Here is a 20,051-nt window from a genome sequence, read left to right on the forward strand (position 1 = left end):
TAACCAAGCATCCAATGGTCACTCTGAAAGAGCTCCAGCATTTCTCTGTGGAGAGAGGATAACCTTCCAGAAGAACAACCATCTCTGCAGCATTCCACCAATCAGGCCTGTATGGTAGAGTGGCCAGATGGAAGCCACTCCTCAATAAAAGGCAAATGGCAGCCCACCTGGAGTTTTCCAAAAGGCACCTGAGGGACTCTAAGACCATGAAAAACAAAACTCTCTGGTCTGATCAAACAAAGATCGAACTCTGTGGCCTGAATGCCAAGTATCATGTCTGAAGGAAACCAGGCACAGCTCACCACCCGGCCAATACCATCCCTACAGTGAAATATGGTGGTGGCAGCATCATGCTGTGGGGATGTTTTTCAGCAGCAGGAACTGGGAGACTAGTCAGGATTGAAGGAAAGATGAATGCAGCAATGTACAGAGACATCTTTGATGAAAACCTGTTCCAGAGTGCTCTTAGACTGGGGCGAATGTTCATCTTTCAACAGGACAATGACTCTAAGCACACATCCCACATAACAAAGGAGTGGCTATGGGCCAACTCTGTGAATGTCCTGGAGTGGCCCAGCCAGAGTCCGGACTTGAACCCGATTGAAAATCTCTGGAGAGATCTGAAAATGGCTGTGCACCAACGCTCCCAATCCAACCTGATGGAGCTTGAGAGGTACTGCAAAGAAGAATGGGAGAAATTGTCCAAAATAGGTGTGCCAAGATTGTAGCATCATAGTTAAAATGACTTGAGTCTGTAAATGGTGCTAAAGATGCTTCAACAAAGTCTTGAGCAAAGGCTGTGAATACTTATGTACATGTTTTTTGTTCATTTTTTATTTGTAATAAATTGCAAAGATTTCAAAACTAACTTCTTCCACGTCATTATGGGGAATTGTAGGATGTTGAGGAAAAAAAGGAATTTAATCCATTTTGGAATAAGGCTGTAACATAAAAAAAGTGGCAAAAGTTAAGCACTGTGAATACTTTCTGGATGCACTGTAAGCTACTGTAGTGTCACCAAACTGCAGGAAACAATTTTTTATAAAAACAAGCATATACGGTAAAAATGTATCCCTGTTAATGTAATAGGGGAAATAGACAAAAATATCTCAAATATCTAATGTGTCACATATCAAGGGTCTTTTTATGTGATACCTTCTTATATTTATATAGATGGATATCAAACTATATTACATTTGTTTAATTATGTATGAAATTGAATAAATATAGTAAATTTTTAACAAAAATTACTGTTTAATGTTGCTACTTTAAAAGCCCTGATAAGCTGCTTTGTTTACATTTCTGAAAAGTTTATGTAGAGATGTGGTGCAGCCGAATGTCCTACAATCCAATCACTGTTCTGTTTATTGTAAGCAACAGGACAAGAGATGAGGTTAGGTCTTCCAGTCAGGACATCTGGTCTGGTGACAGTTGTCTAGAAGGGGATTCCCCTTAAGCACGATCAGAAAATCATATGAAAAATACCACTTTCTAAGCAATCGTACAATAATCTGATTGTTGGAACACAGCTTTTGTCCGAAATTATTTGAAGGGGCAAGCATGAAAATTTTGCTCATACGATACCAGACCGCACGGTTTTCATTTAATCAGTACAATTTTCATCCAAAAATACAATAAAAATACATGACATCACTTCCAAATTGTCTCTCTGTCATACAAGAATTTTTGCAACTTTAGCAACCTCTTCACTTTCGATATGAGACTAGCATTCATCCAGTATTCTCATCGTGTGCAGGGCATTACACTGGGGAGGTTTGTTCTCACTTCCTGTTGCTTTTCCAGGACAGGATTTGAAATGGAAATTACATTGGGACACAAATGGCAAAAATAACCTGAGGGGGTCCTGCAGATGTAGCAATTAGAGGGTTGAGACAACCCATTTAACACTGACAGGGGTTACGATGGTCAACTTTTATTCATTTATGTAAAACCTTAATCTCAAAAAGAAAATAAATCTATTTGTTTTAACTGCTTAAAAAGTGTTGGTTGGAGTTTGGCTTCAATTTGTGTAGTGTATATAAATCTGCTAGTGCATTTAACATCTCCTGAGACTAACACTGCTGGTGTCTCTGTTGCTCGTTTATTCCAGAGTGTAAGTACTTTTATACAGAAGGTGTATTATTGGCCGGATCACCAGGTGAAAACAGAGGGAATAAAGCATTAAAAAGAAAAACTAATGCAGCCACCACATCTAATATTTCATAAGCTGCAATATACTACATTTTTGGTTTGGAGTTTAAAACCACTTTAAGGTACTGTATTTCATAAAACAATGTATTTGCTACTTAGATGTGGTTATCTTTCCGAATTGGACTGAACATTTCCTCAGTTAAAGTGTTACCAGCATTTGAGTGGACACAAGGAAACAAAAAAATCTGGTACACAGAACCATTCGAAGAACAAAATGATCAAAATGATCATATATCACAACAATGCAGTTAGGTAAACATGCACAAATCACTATCCCACACAATTATTTACAGGGGTCATTTTTTAATGAGAGATGTTATATTGTATGGTGCCAAACAATAAATGTATTTAAAAGATAAAAAGATATATTTTTAGAATCTGAAAACAGAGTTAAAACAGGATGAATCGTCTCATAAAAAGGTCTGATAGCAGGGATATATGCAGTGGATACTGGTTTTAGGTTAATTATGCAAAAAGAAGTCGCTGCAGAACTAAGCATTAAGATTAGAGAAAAAAAAGTACCATTTAAGGACTAAATATTAACAAAGCAACAAGACAGGTTTCCCAAAAAACATGGTGTTTTGAAAGAGAATTTTCTTTTCATTATGATTGCAATTCTTAGGTGAAAAGAGGTTTTTATTGTTTAATTAGAGAATGAATAAATAAATTCTTCAAAGTAACCTTTGATGATTAGAGCTCTAAGTTTCTGCTCAAGCTAACAGCTCCCCCTAGTGTGTACAATTAGTAAAAAAAAAAAATTACCTTGCATTTGGGCCACTAAATCATAGATGGCAATTCTCAAACTCTCTGGCAGGAAAAAAAAAGCTGCAGTTTCTACTGGAAAGAAAAATTAGTTTTGGATAAATAAGAAATCAAAACACACAAAATAGTGCGTATAAACAGAGCCAATAGCTATAACCATCAAAAAATACCCAAATAGAGGCATTAATAGTTCATATGTTAATTCCTGCAGGAAAAACACACCCTGTGCTATGATAACCAGTAAAGAATTGTGCCAGTCTATTTGTGGAAAAGTGTAAGCTGAACTCCAGGCAGATGTATTAAAAACACCAATGGATGAGATTGCCTAAGTATTAAAAAGTTTTTTTTTTTTTTTAATACAGCTAGTATAAATACATAACGTTAATTTATTTTTTGTTTCTTCCTTTTACAGCAGCACTCAAACTAATAGCTTGTCTAGACACCCCTCCAAAAAGTGATCTGTGGTAATATTTTATCTCCTTATTGCCTATTTTAACCGTAGAAATGCAGACGCACCACACCCGCTGCAATGCACACTGTATCAGAGTGGTTATGGCACTGTCCTATTCACTTGAATGGGTTACGTTCAGCAACAATGCCACCCACAAATGTGACATGGTATTTAATTTTTGCTGTGATCATGGCACACCTACAGCCTTGTGTGGCTGCGTCTCCTTGTTCGGATATGCAGTCGGGGGAGGTGAAAACGTAACTCGTTTGCCTGCTTTTACCATCCTTCAGTCAATATTAATTAAGTGTGCTTTATTCACATGTGCTGACAAAGAACATGCTGATGAGGAGAGAACAGAACTTATCAGTCTGTTGAGACTTCTCCTCTGTCACAAGCTGGGCCAGGGCGGTTACCCAGCTGTGTACTAGAGCTGTGTTAATTTCAGATCTGGATGGACAGAAATACAAATCTTTTGGCAGCTTTTTGTCTTGGATGGAGTGGAGGGATTACAATGCTTGTCAGATTTTATTGCTGCCTTTGGAGATTCAGTCTCTCTATTTGTCCTGTTTACCATTACCATTGAAAGAGAAAGTAAAAGGCAATCACCAATTTTGGATTGGCATCAAAACACCAATAGAAGGTAAAAGTTCCAAAGGGGGCAATAGTTCTGGTAACACACCAGGATTCCCTCACTTTGGAGGGATTTCCTCTCACTTCCTGTTGTGGCTATGGGAGAGGAAGTGAATGGAAATCTCCCCTATGAAACACAGATGGCAAAAAAATAAAATAAAATAGGGGTTATAACCCTTCCTTGAAAGAAAAAACTTTTGCCTTTAGTTATACTTTAACTATATATTTAACAGTTTGCCAGGAGTTCAGCTTTACGTATTTCCATGTTCTTTTGATATAGACAAATAATATATCCACATAAACACTTCTTTAAGCTTTTACTGTGGAAGGTTCAAATGTGCAAGTCATTAAATGTTCTTTAGGCCTTAGCCCAACGGTGCTACTGAAACAAACTTACAGATCTTCACAGTAGCATTACAAATATAGGCATAGATATATATTTAGTAAGGATTTTTACAGTCTAGGATCAAACACATCTGGTTCTGCTCCAGGAAGAGGAAGAAAGCTCCATGCCCTTTCTTTTTAATGCAAACAGCCTTTGGCATGGGCAGTTCATTATACATTTTTTTCTGTGTCATTCAGTTCTTGCACCTGAGGGCTTCTTTCTTGGCCATCCTCATGCGTGGCTGTTGTTGAGCTACCGGTGCCATTAACTGGTGAGGAAATGAGTTGTGCTGATTGGAGTACAGCCTCAGAATGCTCTCTTGCCTTCATTCGAAGAGCTGCAACACTTGCCGTGCGGTGACTCTGGCAGTTATAAGGAGGTAGAAAAGAGAGAGCCAGGGGATCGGACACACAGCAGGAGCAAAGAGGGCCACCTGAAGGAGTATATGAAAGATTAGCATCTTCTCACTTTGCTTTTATCAAAATGATACATGCTTATTACACCTATTATTTAGGTAACTTTATGCTTTCATGTAGTGATAATCATTATTTAATACTTATGCAATATCATCATATTAAAAATTAATGCATGTACAAAATGCTGTAGCCCTTACATTTGGCCGAAGTAATCTTTTAAATGTATTTTTTTAATAGAAGAAGTTGTGGCAAATATGTAGAGTGTACTTTTTCCACATGATAAATCTGAATATTTGTTAATTTAGATCATAAAAATAAATTAATACACAATTTCAGTTTAATGTGTTATATTACATGTATAAAGTACTGTATTAAGTATATTACCTGTATTATATACTGTAATATGTATTCTGTATTATTATATACCTGTATTATATTATCTGTAAGCACTATATGAATCAAGCTCAATGTTTGCCTGTTCAAATATGTTGAAAAAGTCAACAATTTATATAGAGTGTAGTGAAAGTGGTAGTAAACTCTTTTTGTAGATGTTTACCTACAGGTAAGCTTATAATAAAGCTTGCCTGTAGGTAAAATAAACATTGTGCACCGCTTCAGAGATATTTGCTCTTTTTGAGAGCTGTGCTCATACCTGTTGCACATGCGTGGGAGTGACGTCATCTCGACTCGGCCAGTCAGACAGCCAGAGCTTGTGAACTCGGAAGGAAGACTGGTTGAAGATGGAAGCCTCTGCAGCAGTGACAGTGTACTGCTGGAGGGCTTTGTTTTAAGGTAAGTCCTTCATAATGTGTTAGTATGCGATGCATACTAGCACATTATGACATTACCTTGCAAGGTATTTTTTTTCTCTTTTTAGGTACGGTTTACTGCACTTTAATTTTTCACATTGCTGTATGTTACAGAAGATATCTGTATGTTGTTCCTGTTTGCAGGTTCTCCTGTCTCCTCTCCAGGGATCAGCCGAACTGTCTTGGGTTTGGTTCAAGCAAAGTTCAAAGAAGTTCGGATGACAAACCTGATTATACATTGAAACCAATGTGAGTTGAATTTTTCATATTAAAAATTCCCTCTAGGCAAGGGAGTGTCAAAACATAGCACATAGGGGTGAGCACTGTCCTGGGGAACATGCAGCAATGCAGAAAAAAAAATGGTTAAAAATCCCATTCAGCCAGGAGCAGTGATTTAAAATCATTTACATTCGGACCAAACACTGAGTTCATCTGTGCTCTTCACAAAATATTATTAATAGGTTATTAATAGGTTAACTGGCTTTAACACAAACTTAACCCCATAATAAGTGTACTCTTGTGTGATTGTAAGCTTTACCATGACCAGGATTGATTTAAAAGTGCAATACAGTTTGTACATCACTGCATAACATACAGTATGTAATAATATATGAATGTGGAGAATCAATAAATGTGTAGATCTCATCAGCAGACAATATTGACAGATAAAAATTAGGTCATAATCATTTAAAGTGGTGGTAAAACCCTTACATATAACCAGTGAAGAGGCTAGCCTCAGGTTATATAGAGAGATGAAACAAATCCTCCTGCATACTGCATGTTGTACCTGTTTATCTGCGGCCATCTGTTCTCTACAGTTGTTTAAAGTACAGAATTTATACAGCTTGTCTGAGCATTTAGAAAGCAGGGTAGTGGGGAGCTGAAGGTACACCCTTCAGAGCTCAGTGAGAAGAGCTCTGAGAGCTGATTGGAGGGAAGGGACACACCCTCTCCACACAGCTCACAGAAACAGAGGCTGTCAATTACATGCTGTGTGCTGGAGCTCCCACCCCATCATCTTTTTTTCTCTTGGTGTCAGGAAAACTTTTTCAGAAGATACTCATACACATAACAGAGAAACAAAACTGCAGACAGAAATTAAAGTTTAGTGCTTTGGACTGAGACAAGTACACACTATAAAAGATTATGATATGTTCATATTTCATGGATCTAAAAAGAACAAACAGAGGGTGCACCGGCCTAGTGCATTACCTTAAAACACATTTTTATTGATATAAAGATGATAAGTAATATACTCACAAAGGACGAGTAAGTCAATAGCTCATTGTCCTGTCCCCAGAATACATTCTCTTCTGAGGACTTCTAGATCAAGATTGACCTGTATAATTATTATGTTGTTTTGCATTTGATTGTAGTCATGTTTATTTACAGATTAGCTATCTGTTCTCTCATGCCACCTACTGGCTAAACTTCAGAGCTGTGTTATTTTAGCTAGCCAGGATATGATGTAAATGGTCATCCCACAATATAGGAAGTGAACTAGAGGAAGTAAAACACCTCATAGGAATCCATGATGCTCTATATGAGAGAAGCAACCAGATTCTATCTTTTTCCATCTGATGGCATCGGAGGTAATTAATGTCTCTTTTTCTCTGTTACAGGTAGCTAGGATTGTATAGAAGAGGATCTTAGCTATATTGAGTGTCATTTTATCTGTGATGCTTATCGTATAGCAATTGTATGTTATCTTTCTTGTTATAGTTTTAACATTTATCTGCAACGTGCCAATAAAGTTCAGACAAGTTAAAACCATCTTATTATTGTGTGTGCAGAGAAGGTTATCTGCTTGAATAGCTTCCCATAGACTCCGGGAGTATGGGGAGCGAGTTCAAGACACTCATCAAAAAAAAAAAAGAACAGCACTGTCCAGTAAACATTGCATTGCATCTCACAATAGGAACCCTGGACCTCCAACAGGCATTTCGAGGACTTGCCTCTTCCTCAGAGCCAACAGAACCTCTCTCTGGTATCCAGTCAGATACCAAGAGAGTAAAACTCCAACTAGTGCAGAGTGAGAAAAGGATTGGCTATACAGAAGACCTACAGTCTGCAGAGAGCCTGCAATCGACTTTACAGTCACTTCCATACAGCCAAGCAACACAGTGAGACTGCAGCCACACGCATATGGCTCCCACAAGTTGCTACACAGTTAATCAGCCATATCACGCAGCCACTCATCCTCACGCAAAACAAGATCACAAGTTTTCGGTTCTGGCAAGTCGGTGTCAGCCAGTGATGCGTCTGCCATCACCAAAAGCTGAAGCAGCAAAGACACGTGCTGCCTTCACCGCACAAGAAAGCCAGTTGAAGTTAGAAAAAAGCAGGCCTAGAAACCTCTTTGAAGCTTGAACAAGCATGCCTAGAAGCCTCTTTGAACCTCAAACAAGCACACCTAGAAGTGAAGCTGGAAAAGCTCACTGCAGAAAAGAAAGCTGCAGCTGCCATGGTTGAAGCAGAAAACCTAGAAGCAGCCATAAACCTCAGTAGTGAACGCACCGACCGCAGCAATGTTCTTGGTACCAATCAAGAGAGCCAGATCCCGCGCAACACACTTCAGAGTACTTGGACCAACACTTCAGACCAATCAGTGACACTCCCTTCCCACAGGAAACAGACAATATCCTCAGGGAAACAAGCCAGACACTGCAAGTAATAGAGCATAAAAACAACCAAATTCCTCAGTGCTGCATACGAGAGAACTCTCGTCAGAATGTAACAGATCAAGCCTACTTCTGTGCACGCCATGACTCTCAACCTCCATACCAGTGTCAGAACAACCCTTCTACCCCAAACCGGTATGAGGCAGGTCGACCCAAAGCAGAACCTCTCGACACGTACGATCGCACACCACACTCCCGTTGCAGCAGCAAATTGCCATCATGCTCTAATGCTAACCAAGCTGTAATGGACTTTGCTAAGTTCTTTGCCAGACGTGACCTAATCGCCAAGGGACTTGTAAAGTTTAATGATAAGTCATAAAATTACAGAGCTTGGCTGTCATCCTTTCAAAATGCTCTAAAGGATCTAAATGTGTCCCACTCCGAGGAGATAGACCTCCTAGTCCAATGGCTTGGGAAAGACTCTGCTGAACACGCTAGTAGGATCAGGAACATTAGCATAAAAAATCCAGGGACTGGCCTCAAAAAGATCTGGAGCAGATTAGAAGAGTGCTATGGCTCAACAAAGGTGATAGAAAATGCACTGTTTAAGGAGATTGTTGACTTTCCCAGAAAACCAAGCAAGAGCTATCATAAACTCAGAGAACTAGCTGACTTGTTAGAGGAACTACTATTTGCCAAAGCTGAAGGAGACCTGCCAGGCCTTGCCGCCTTGGATGCAGCCAGGAGGATTAAACCCTTAGTTTTGAAGCTTCCTTATGACTTACAACTGAAGTGGGTAAAATATGGTTCCAAGCATAAGAAAAGGTTCCAGCTACCATTCCCACCATTTGAAGTGTTTAAAGACTTTGTTTCAGAGCAAGCGGAGATTTTGAATGACCCCAGCTTTGATTTTACACTGCCACAAGCCATGCCTCCTAGCCTCAAACAACACAGGATGCCGGTGACAGTACACAAGACTAACGTTTCTCCTACAGATCTTTCCAACAAGTCATCCAACTTCACTCGCCCAGAGGACAAAGTCAGAGATCCTAGCAAGCAGTGTCCTCTACACAGGAAGCCGCATCCTCTCCTGAAATGCAGATCCTTCAGGGAGATCGCAAAGCTTTCCTAAGAGAGAACCACATCTGCTTCAAGTACTGCTCTTCCACGTCACACTTCGCCAGAGACTGCAAGGTTAGTGTATCATGCACTGAGTGTGACAGCAAAAACCACAACTCAGCACTTCATCCTAGCCATGTCTCTCGAAGACAGACTCTTCCTGCAAATGATGGAAAAAGAGATAGCCAAGGGAGAGTCAAATGATTGGGTTGCACCTCTCCCGTTTAGGCCCCATAGACAACGTCTGCCTAACAACAGGGAACAAGTCCTTAAGCATTCTGTCCCCCTCAAACGCAATTTTCTGAAAAAAACAGAAATGAAGGACCACTTCGTTACTTTCATGGGCAAGGTATTTGAAAACAACCACACAGAGTTAGCTCCTGCTCTTAAAGACAACGAGGAGTGTTGGTATTTACCCATATTCAGGGTGTACCTCACTAAGAAACCAGGACAGATTAGAGTGGTGTTCGACTTTAGCTCTAAAGAAAAAGGAGTGTCATTAAATGATGTCCTTCTCTCAGACCCAGATCTGAACAACAGACTCATAGGAGTACTCCTCCATTTCCGCAAAGACTATGTTGCATTCATAGCGGACATCCAGCAGATGTTCCACTGTTTTCTGGTAAAAAAAGGAACATAGGAATTTTTTGAGATTTTTCTGGTACAGAGACAATGACCCTTCCAACGAGATTGTGGAATACTGCATGAAAGTCCACATGTTTGGGAATAGCACTTGCCCTGTGGTTGCCATCTACTGAGTCAGACGTTCGGCTCATGAAGGTGAGTCAACTTACGGGTCAGATGTCAAACACTTAATAGAACAGGACTTCTATGTAGATGACTGCCTAAAATCTCTACCTACCAATGAAGCAGCTGTTAGTCTCCTCAAGAGAAAACAGGAGATGCTAGCCTGTTCTAACTTGAGGCTTCACAAGATCGTTTCTAACAGCATAAAATTGATGGAGGCCTTCCCCTCTCAAGATCGCTCCAGTGAGCTCAAAGACTTAGACTTAAGTTCTGATTCTCTCCCAATGCAACGTAGCCTTGGACTGCTCTGGGACTTAAAATCAGACTCCTTCACCTTCCATGTTAGTCAAGAAAAAAAAACCCTTTACTCGCAGAAGATTTCTGTCAGCCATAAGCAGTTTGTATGATCCTCTGGGATTTGCAGCTCCAGTTACCATTGAAGGTAAGGCACTTCTAAGAGACTTGACTCAAGAGACAGTGAATTGGGATGACCCACTTCCCCCTGAAAAAAAGAGATCAGTTGTCAGAGTGGAGAAATTCCTTAACAGCCTTGTCTAACCTCCAGGTTCCTCGCTCATATGCTCCTGTGCCGAGTACAGAGGTCCAAAGCCAAAGACTTTGTGTTTTTTGTGATGCTTCTGTCAAGGCAATTGCCGCGGTAGCTTACCTTAAGACTAAGGACATCACAGGACATTACCATATAGGTTTTGTTATGAGAAAAGCAAAACTTGCCCCACTCCCAGAACACACAATATCTAGGCTAGACCTTTGTGCTGCAGTATTAGCTGTAGAGCTTACTGACATGATAACTAGAGAGATGGGCCTAGAAATCAAAGACACTGAGTTCTACGCTGATAGTAACGTAGTCCTGAGGTACATCTACAACAAAACCAGATGCTTCTATGTCTATGTCAGTAACAGGGTGTTGAAGATTAGGAGATCCACACATCCAAAACAGTGGCACTTTGTATCAACCAACCACAATCCTGCAGACTTAGCAACCAGAGCCGTTCTAGCCAACCGTCTAAAGGATACAATGTGGTTCACAGGCCCTGTATTTCTTTACAACTCAGAACACAGCACTTCTGATTCTGACGCCTTCTGCTTGATAGATGCAAATGAGGATGCAGAGGTCCGTCCACAAGTGTCTACATTAGCCACAGTGACTTTACTCCAGCAACTCAGATCTCATTGGTTTAGCAGGTTTTATACATGGAGATCACTTATTAGAGCCATCTCTTGCTTATCACATATAGCTCATTCCTTTAAAAAAGAAACTGACTGCAAAGGCTGGCACCACTGTAAAGGTGCTTACACAGTTGCCAATCTAGAGCAATCAAAACATCTGATCATCCATACTGTGCAACAAGAGACCTTTGTTAAGGAAATTGACTGTATTAACAGCAAAAAGCCAACCTCTAAAGACAGTGTCCTAAGGAAACTCGATCCATTTCTTGATAGCAATGGCCTGTTAAGGATAGGGGGTCGCCTAAAGAGAGCAAGTTTAGAGTACAATGAGAAACACCCTCTGATTCTGCCAGCTCACCATCATGTCACTGCTCTGCTTGTAAAACACCAAGGCCGGTTATTCGCTGAAGGAGCTTTGAGAGCTGCCGGACTATGGGTAGTAGGAGCAAAAAGAGGTGTGAACAGGTGTATCTTTAATTGTGTCACCTGCCGCAAGCTTCATGGACTTGTACAAACCCAAAAGATGGCTGACCTTCCATCTGACAAACTTACTATTGATCCTCCCTTTACAAATGTGGGCCTTGATGTGTTTGGTCCTTGGTCTGTTACTACTCGACAAACCAGAGGAGGCCATGCCAGCAGCAAACGCTGGGCAGTTATAGTTACTTGTTTGACCATTTGAGCTGTTCACATAGAGCGGATTGAATCGATGGACACTTCCAGCTTTTTCAACGCTCTCAGGCGTTTTATTGCCATCAGAGGTCCTGTTAAACACATCCGCTCCGACAGAGGCACTAGTTTCGTTGGAGCAGTCAAAGAACTTCAGATCCTTTCCAATCTTGACAATAATAGCGTGGAAAGATATCTCAATGAACAAAGATGTGCCTGGACATTCAATCCTCCTCATTCTTCCCACATGGGCGGTGTTTGGGAAAGGATGATAGGCGTAGCCCGCAAGATTCTTGACTCTATTTTCTTACAAATGGGAAATGCTAGACTCTCTCATGAGTGCTTGATAACCTTTATGGCTGAAAGTCTCAGCCATTATAAATGCAAGACCGTTGGTTCCAGTTTCAACCGATCCGAAGGACCCAATGCTGTTGATCCCGGCTACTCTACTTACTCAGAAAACTGGCAGGGTCAGTGCCCCACATGGAGAGTTTACTACAAAAGATCTCTTCAAATGCCAATGGAGACGGGTGCAATGCCTTGCTAACACCTTCTGGGATAGGTGGAAGTAACAGTACCTTCAAATCCTACAACCCAGAAAAAAGTGGCAAGTTGCCAAACCTGACCTGAAACAAGGCAATGTGGTACTTGTTAAAGACTGCCAAACACGCAGGAATGACTGGCCTTTGAGACTTATCACCCAGATGTTCCTAAGCAAAGATGGTCATGTTAGGAAGGTCGAAGTTAAGACTTCCAAACAGGGCGAAGTTAGACTGTTCCTCAGACCAATATCAGACTTGATATTGCTGGTGCCCAATGACGATGTCAGTGGCGTTGGATAACGCCAGATGGGGAGTACCCTGTCCCCAGAATACATTCTCTTCTGAGGACTTCTAGATCAAGATTGACCTGTATAATTATTATGTTGTTTTGCATTTGATTGTAGTCATGTTTATTTACAGATTAGTTATCTGTTCTCTCATGCCACCTACTGGCTAAACTTCAGAGCTGTGTTATTTTAGCTAGCCAGGATGTGATGTAAATAGTCATCGCTTCTCCCACAATACAGGAACTGAACTACAGGAAGTAAAACACCTCATAGGAATCCATGATTCTCTACATGAGAGAAGCAACCAGATTCTATCTTTTTCCATCTGACGGCATTGGAGGTAATTGATGTCCCTTTTCTCTGTTACAGGTAGCTAGGATTGTATAGAAGAAGATCTTAGCTATATTGAGTGTCATTTTATCTGTGATGTTTATCGTATAGTGATTGTATGTTATCTTTCTTGTTATAGTTTTACCAGTCATCTGCAACGTGCCAATAAAGTACGGACAAGTTAAAACCGTCTATTATTGTGTGCGCAGAGAAGGTTATCTGCTTGAATAGCTTCCCATAGACTCCTAGAGTATGGAAAGCGAGTTCAAATGATGCACTGTGTAGAAGTCCACACAGGGTTTCAAATTAGATTTTTAAGTGTTATTTTATAGTAAGGGGCTATTGAAAACCTCTATGTTTTTATTATATTTAAATAAAACTACGTACAAGGATTTAATATTTTTTAATATGGTAACTACAGTGAGGAACAGAAGTATTTGAACACCCTGCGATTTTGCAAGTTCTCCCACTTAGAAATCATGTATGGGTCTGAAATTCACATTGTAGGTGCATTCCCACTCTGAGAGACAGAATTTAAAAAAAAATTCAGGAAATCACATTTTATGATTTTTAAAGAATTTATTTGTCTTGCACTGCTGAACATAAGTATTTGAACACCTAAGAAACAGCAAGAATTCTGGCTCTCAAAGACCTGTTACTGTGCCTTTAAAAAGTCCACCTCTACTCCACTCATTAATCTAACTTAGTAGCACCTGTCTGAGCGCTTTAAAGACACCTGTCCACCCCACAGTCAGTCAGACGCCAACTACTACCATGGGCAAGACCAAAGAGCTTTCAAAAGACACCAGAGACAAAATTGTGGACCTCCACAAGGCTGGAAAGGGCTACGGGGCAATTGCCAAGCAGCTTGGTGAAAATAGATCAACTGTTGGAGCAATTGTTAGAAAATGGAAGAGTCTAAAGACAACTGTCAGTCTCCCTCGGACTGGGGCTCCATGCAAGATCTCACCTCGTGGGGTATCACTGATACTGATGATAAGAAAGGTGATGAATCAGCCCAGAACTACAAGGGAGGAGCTGGTCAATGACATGAAGAGAGCTGGGACCACAGTTTCAAAGGTTACTGTCGGTAGAACACTACGCCGTCATGATTTCAAATCATGCATTGCACGAAAGGTTCCCCTGCTCAAGTCATCACATGTCCAGGCCCGTCTGATGTTTGCCAATGACCATCTGGATGATCCAGAGGAGGCATGGGAGAAAGTCATGTGGTCAGATGAGACCAAAGTAGAACTTTTTGGTCTAAACTTCACTCGTGTTGTCAGGAATGGACTCGCCAATGGTGGTGGGACTCACCTGCTTTGTGGGCTAAAGTACCAAGGCTGGCCAGCGGGTGCTCTCAGCAGCCAGAATCTCACTCCTGCAATCAAGCCATCACCTGAGGCTGATTGCAGGAGGTGTATTTAAGCAGGACCAGGCCTGTGATCAGTGCCTTGGTGTTTGTTTCCCATGAGTCCCTGTACCTTGTATCCTGTGTTCCTGTTCTTCTGCCTATCTGACTTGTTGCCGCCCTGCCTGATCCTGACCTCTGCTGACTTCTCCTGCTCTGACCCCTGGCTCGTTTGACTACTCTACTGGACATCCCTATTCTGATCTGAACCCCCGTAATAGAACCTGGCGAGTGACCTGACTACCCTTTGCCTGCTGCCTTGCACATATTAGTATTAGTTAAGGTTTGGTTTTGTTTGCACTGCGTTTGTTTATTATGTGCAGCTAATAATAAATTTTATTATTATTACACCATACTTGAAGCCTGCTGTTTCCCTGTGTCAGTCCACACATCTCTGGTCATACCTGGAGCCCTGACACGTGTTTGGAGGAAAAAGAAGGATGAGTTGCATCCCAAGAACACCATCCCTACTGTGAAGCATGGGGGTGGTAACATCATGCTTTGGGGGTGCTTTTCTGCAAAGGGGAGAGGACGACTGCACTGTATTAAGGAGAGGATGAATGGGGCCATTTATTGTGATATTTTGAGCAACAACCTACTTCCCTCAGTCAGAGCATTGAAGATGGGTCGTGGCTGGGTCTTCCAACATGACAATGACCCGAAACACACAGCCAGGATAACCAAGGAGTGGCTCCGTAAGAAGCATATCAAGGTTCTGGAGTGGCCTAGCCAGTCTCCAGACCTAAATCCATTAGAACATCTTTGGAGGGAGCTGAAACTCTGTGTTGCTCAGCAACAGCCCCGAAACCTGACAGGTCTAGAGGAGATCTGTGTGGAGGAGTGGGCCAAAATCCCTGTTGCAGTGTGTGCAAAACTGGTCAAGAACTACAGGAAACGTTTGACCTCTGTAATTGCAAACAAAGGCTTCTGTACCAAATATTAACACTGATTTTCTCAGGTGTTCAAATACTTATGTTCAGCAGTGCAAGACAAATAAATTCTTTAAAAATCATAAAATGTGATTTCCTGAATTTTTTTTTAAATTCTGTCTCTCAGAGTGGGAATGCACCTACAATGTGAATTTCAGACCCCTCCATGATTTCTAAGTGTGAGAACTTGCAAAATCGCAGGGTGTTCAAATACTTCTGTTCCTCACTGTATGTCTCTGAGTTTTGAATACTCTAGCCTTTTAAAATACCAGCTAGGTTTGAATGTTTATTATAGTATTTACAGTACATTTGGGTGGTCAATATATCTAAATTAATATATTATATAGAGTTTTCATCAGTTACTGATTATCTGTTGGGATTGAATATCTAACTCATCTTTGTTGATAAACCTGTCTCAGAGCTTTAAAAATCTTTTGAAGTGACCATATTTGGGCAGTAATGCCACTGCTATCCCCATCATGTAAGCAATTACCTGGTGACAGTGGACGTTGCTAAGGATGCAGTGAATGGCAGCACCCACTGCTTCCTTAGGAACCATTGACAGCAGGAAGCTGTTATATATAAAAGCGGTAGAAATGCTGAGACTGAATGGGCAAATATTCAGGTGTTTATATGGATGCCTGAACAGCCAATGCTTGACCTGAAAACCCAAAATGAAAGCACTCTAAAATATATACTATAACAAAAATAAAATGAAAACTAACCTTTTACTAAGTGAAAACCATACTGGGATAATTACAAGCAATTTATTGGATTCTCAATTCTTCCTTTTTGTATTTGTGTTTAGTAAATCATACTCAATTCCGCCTGTGTTTGTGCTCAATAAACCATACACAATAAAGTACCTCCTATACATATATACCCCATAAAAAAGGGAAAGAAGTGTTCCCATAGTACTACTATAATTTATAGTGTTCAAGTGCCTTGGGATTCACCTTCTGTGTACCAAATACAATATAATATAATACAATAATAATATATATTGGTTACCAATCATATGCCAATCTCCCCTAGTGAAATTGCACTCACCAGATTATGCATTGCCTTAATTCAATAAGAGGATCTCAATGCATCTTTGGTTATTAATTTCTGTCCTCTGGGGTGTGCGCCCTTACATTGAATAATATCATTTAATAGCTTTGCAGATGTTCTCCACACCACCAGCTACTTCCAAGATGGCAGTACTCTCCAAATGGCAGAAGTGATGTGACAATGTGGCAATGTGTTTTGTCTGTAGGAAGTCTTCAGGTATCTCTCTGATCTCTGAAGACGTCCTACAGACAAAACACGTTGGAAGTTTGATCGCATGAAACAGAAGGGAAGACCATTTCCTGTACTGTAAGCGAAGAAAATTATTTCACTGGTAAATCAAAAATTCTATGTTCTTAATTGTGTTACGACACTTTTGCAATGGCTTCCAGGAACTTCCAAAATCCCAACCTGTACTTCTAATGTTACTCTAAGAATCCTTTCCAGTACTTCCAATGGTACTTACAGAATCCCTGCCAAGATTTCCAGAAGTCTGATATTACTTCCAATAGTACTTACAAAAAACCTGTTAGGAATTCCTGAGTTTCCTGAAAAGATGCTGAATGTGTCATCTGACCAAAAGGGTATTTAGTGAAATACTAAAGGTTATGTTTTTTAACCTCCCTAGCGGTCTGATTATGTCCATATTTCTGTGCTCAAAGCGGTACATTTTTTTGCATGGAAATATGTATTTTTTATATTGTAGGCCTGTCATTTTTAGGAATAACTCACTGAAATCTGTCCGAACAAGAGTCTAGTAAAAATCCCAGGTATGTTAAAATTTGAAGCACAAAATCATAAATTATAATTTAATAAATAATAATAAAAATAATAATAATATAATACATTTAATTCAATAATATAATCAAACCAAAAACACAGAATTTTTAAATATAGCGCCAAGTTCGCACATCACTGAGCAAGGTCGCAAAATTGTTTTCAGTGTCTGATGACGAATTTCCCCACGAATCATTATCACTCAATTCTGCAAGTAGTTCTAATTTACTATCGCTGTTCTCTAGCTGGTCTAAAACCGATTTTGACCTAAAGGGACGCTTTTTGGATGCCATTTTATTTTAGTGAATGTCACTTTTTGTCATTTTCAAATTTCCCGCCGCTCCGTTCCCGTACGTCCCAACGTCGCAGAGGACGGAAACCCAGAAGACAGATGCCGGCATCCGCCGGAGGACATTACAGGGGACACTGAAAGAGGGACATCGTGGGAGCGCAGGACAAGGTAAGAGAAGAACAGTGCCGCATGGTAAGCCCGAGTGTAGCTCGGGTTACCGCTTGTGGTACTGAAACTTTGCCCCGAGCTACACTCGGGAATACTGCCAGAGAGGCTCCATAAGACATTATCTGATGTGATTCTCACAGCCAATGGGTGCAGAGTCAATCAGCACTGTTCCCCAAACTTCCTGAATACCCAGAAGACACTGAGGGAAGCAGAGCAATAGGCTTCAGAAACATTGAACGGAGGAGGGCATAGGGACATGGATTGCTATGCTGTGTGTGTCTATTGAGGCACACAGCTCAGGGAGCTTGCACAGATGGGTGACTTCTTAGCACACAGCTAACCAAGGGGACACCTGAAAATTGTGACGCTATTACAGCAGCCTTGAAATCCATGGGAACAGGTGGAAAGGGACATTTTAGAAGAAGTGGACCACACTTATTAAATATGTATAAACCTCCTCTTATGAAATAAAAAAGAAGGTTTAGTATTACTGTTAAGCTGCAGCCTTTGAAGTAGCTGGTGCTGTACATTTAAACCAGCTCCCTGTAAGCAAGAAAACGTTATAATACTGAAGCCTGCACCTATGTTGCTGACCTGGATTGCCTGACTATTCTTTTATTATTATTATTTATTTCAGGTACTTATATAGCACCGTCAATTTACGCAGCGCTTTACATATACAGTATCTCACAAAGGTGAGTACACTCCTCACATTTTTGTAAATATTTTATTATATCTTTTCATGTGACAACACTGAAGAAATGACACTTTGCTACAATGTAAAGTAGTGAATGTACAGCTTGTATAACAGTGTAAATGTGCTGTCCCCTCAAAATAACTCAACACACAGCCATACATGTCTAAACCACTGGCAACAGAAGTGAGTACACCCCTAAGTGAAAATGTCCAAATTGTTGTATACCTGGATGACCCTTATTTTCTTCTCCTTTCTGGAAAATCACAGAAATCATGCTAAAAAGGTCTTGAAACATCTCTGCTCCCACACTTTATACATCAAGCCAGAGAAATGTGAGTTCAAGAAGAGCAACATCCAATTCCTTTGGCTGGTCATATCCTCTGAGGGTACCACCATGGACCCCAAAAAGATTTCCGCAGTCTCTACGTAGCTCTTACCAATAAAAATGGTGTCCAGGGTTTCTTTGGGTTCACCACAGCATGTTTTTTTTTTTTAATTCTTTATTTATAACAAATAAACAGCAGATGGCAGGTAACACTAATGTATAAGTACAATCAACATAAAATATAAAAAAAAAAAATTATCAGCAGGTCAATTATGTACAGTATTCAAAAGAGTACAGATAAACATGTTCCAGTTCCAAATGCGTAAACCAGTACTCATAGAGAATCCACCTCACTGTTAGCCCATTGTATTTATATATATATATATATATATATATATATATATATATATATGATATAAAAAGATTGAGAGTAGAGAGACAATAAAAGAATGAGCAATGGAATTAGACACAGTAAAGGGAGGGGGAGGGGGAGGGAGAGAGAGAGAAGAGAGAAAAAAAAAGGGGGGGAGGGCAAAGGGGGATGGGGAGACCACTAAATGCCAGGTAGAAGATGATCACTCCTCCCCCTCTTCAAGGAGAGACTTCCCCTCATCCGAATAGATAAACAAGTTCCATAGAGTCCAAGTTTTATAATATACGTCATGTTTATGTTGGTGCGTAAGCATCAGATCTTCCATGTGGTTCATTTCCTCCACTTTACGTAGCACCACAGCATGTTTTTTTTTTTAAATCCAAACAACTTTTATTGCCAAGGTAATAAAAATAAATGGAACAGTATTTACAGAATCTACAATGACATTACTGCATCAACAGGACTAAAGCATGTTTATATGGAATTTTTCCTCTGTCATTACTCCTTTCACCCAGGGCTGCCTTGGAGAAGTGGCATTATTTGTTAGAAGGAGCAGCACATCCTATCCTGATTAACACTAACCATAAGAATCTAGAGTATCTGAGTTCTGCCAAGTGTCACAGACCATGCCATGGTCTCCTTTCTTCTCCAGGTTTTATTTAATCTGACTTACATATTGGGTCCCAAGAAAATGGAGCCTGCTGCTCTGTCAGAACTGTTTCTGGATGTCCTTACTCCTGTTTATCCCTTCTCTATTCTGGATGAAAGAAATTTCCTGATGTTTCAACCCAACGTAATGGCTAAAAAGTTGGTGTCTAAATTGTACCTATTTGTTCCCAAACAGTTCTCCTCAGGAAACTTG

The 20,051-nt window shown here is 40.3% G+C and overlaps 1 protein-coding gene and 1 long non-coding RNA gene across 4 annotated transcripts in view; one reads left to right on the top strand and one right to left on the bottom strand.

The window, feature by feature from the left end:
- Positions 1–2,494: 2,494 nt before the first annotated feature.
- Positions 2,495–20,051, bottom strand: part of DRGX (dorsal root ganglia homeobox) — a 140,835-nt gene continuing 123,278 nt past the window's right edge. The window contains exon 6 of the mRNA XM_089680009.1: positions 2,495–4,872. Within this exon, the coding sequence (XP_089536135.1) occupies positions 4,610–4,872 (263 nt within the window). The 3' untranslated portion in view covers positions 2,495–4,609. The remainder of the gene's footprint in view (positions 4,873–20,051) is intronic.
- LOC149460136 (uncharacterized) overlaps positions 13,060–20,051 on the top strand; it is a 58,212-nt gene continuing 51,220 nt past the window's right edge. For 2 of the 3 annotated variants that reach the window (XR_016313121.1, XR_016313120.1), the window contains exons 1-3: positions 13,060–13,177; positions 17,704–17,794; positions 18,432–18,489. This is a non-coding gene — a long non-coding RNA (uncharacterized LOC149460136). The remainder of the gene's footprint in view (positions 13,178–17,703; positions 17,795–18,431; positions 18,490–20,051) is intronic. The other variant, XR_016313122.1, reaches the window with a different exon arrangement.

Source organism: Staurois parvus, unplaced genomic scaffold, assembly GCF_062004578.1.
Source record: "Staurois parvus isolate SC_StPar_1 unplaced genomic scaffold, SC_StPar_1.0 ptg000234l, whole genome shotgun sequence".
In the NCBI taxonomy this organism is placed as follows: Eukaryota; Metazoa; Chordata; class Amphibia; order Anura; family Ranidae; genus Staurois; species Staurois parvus.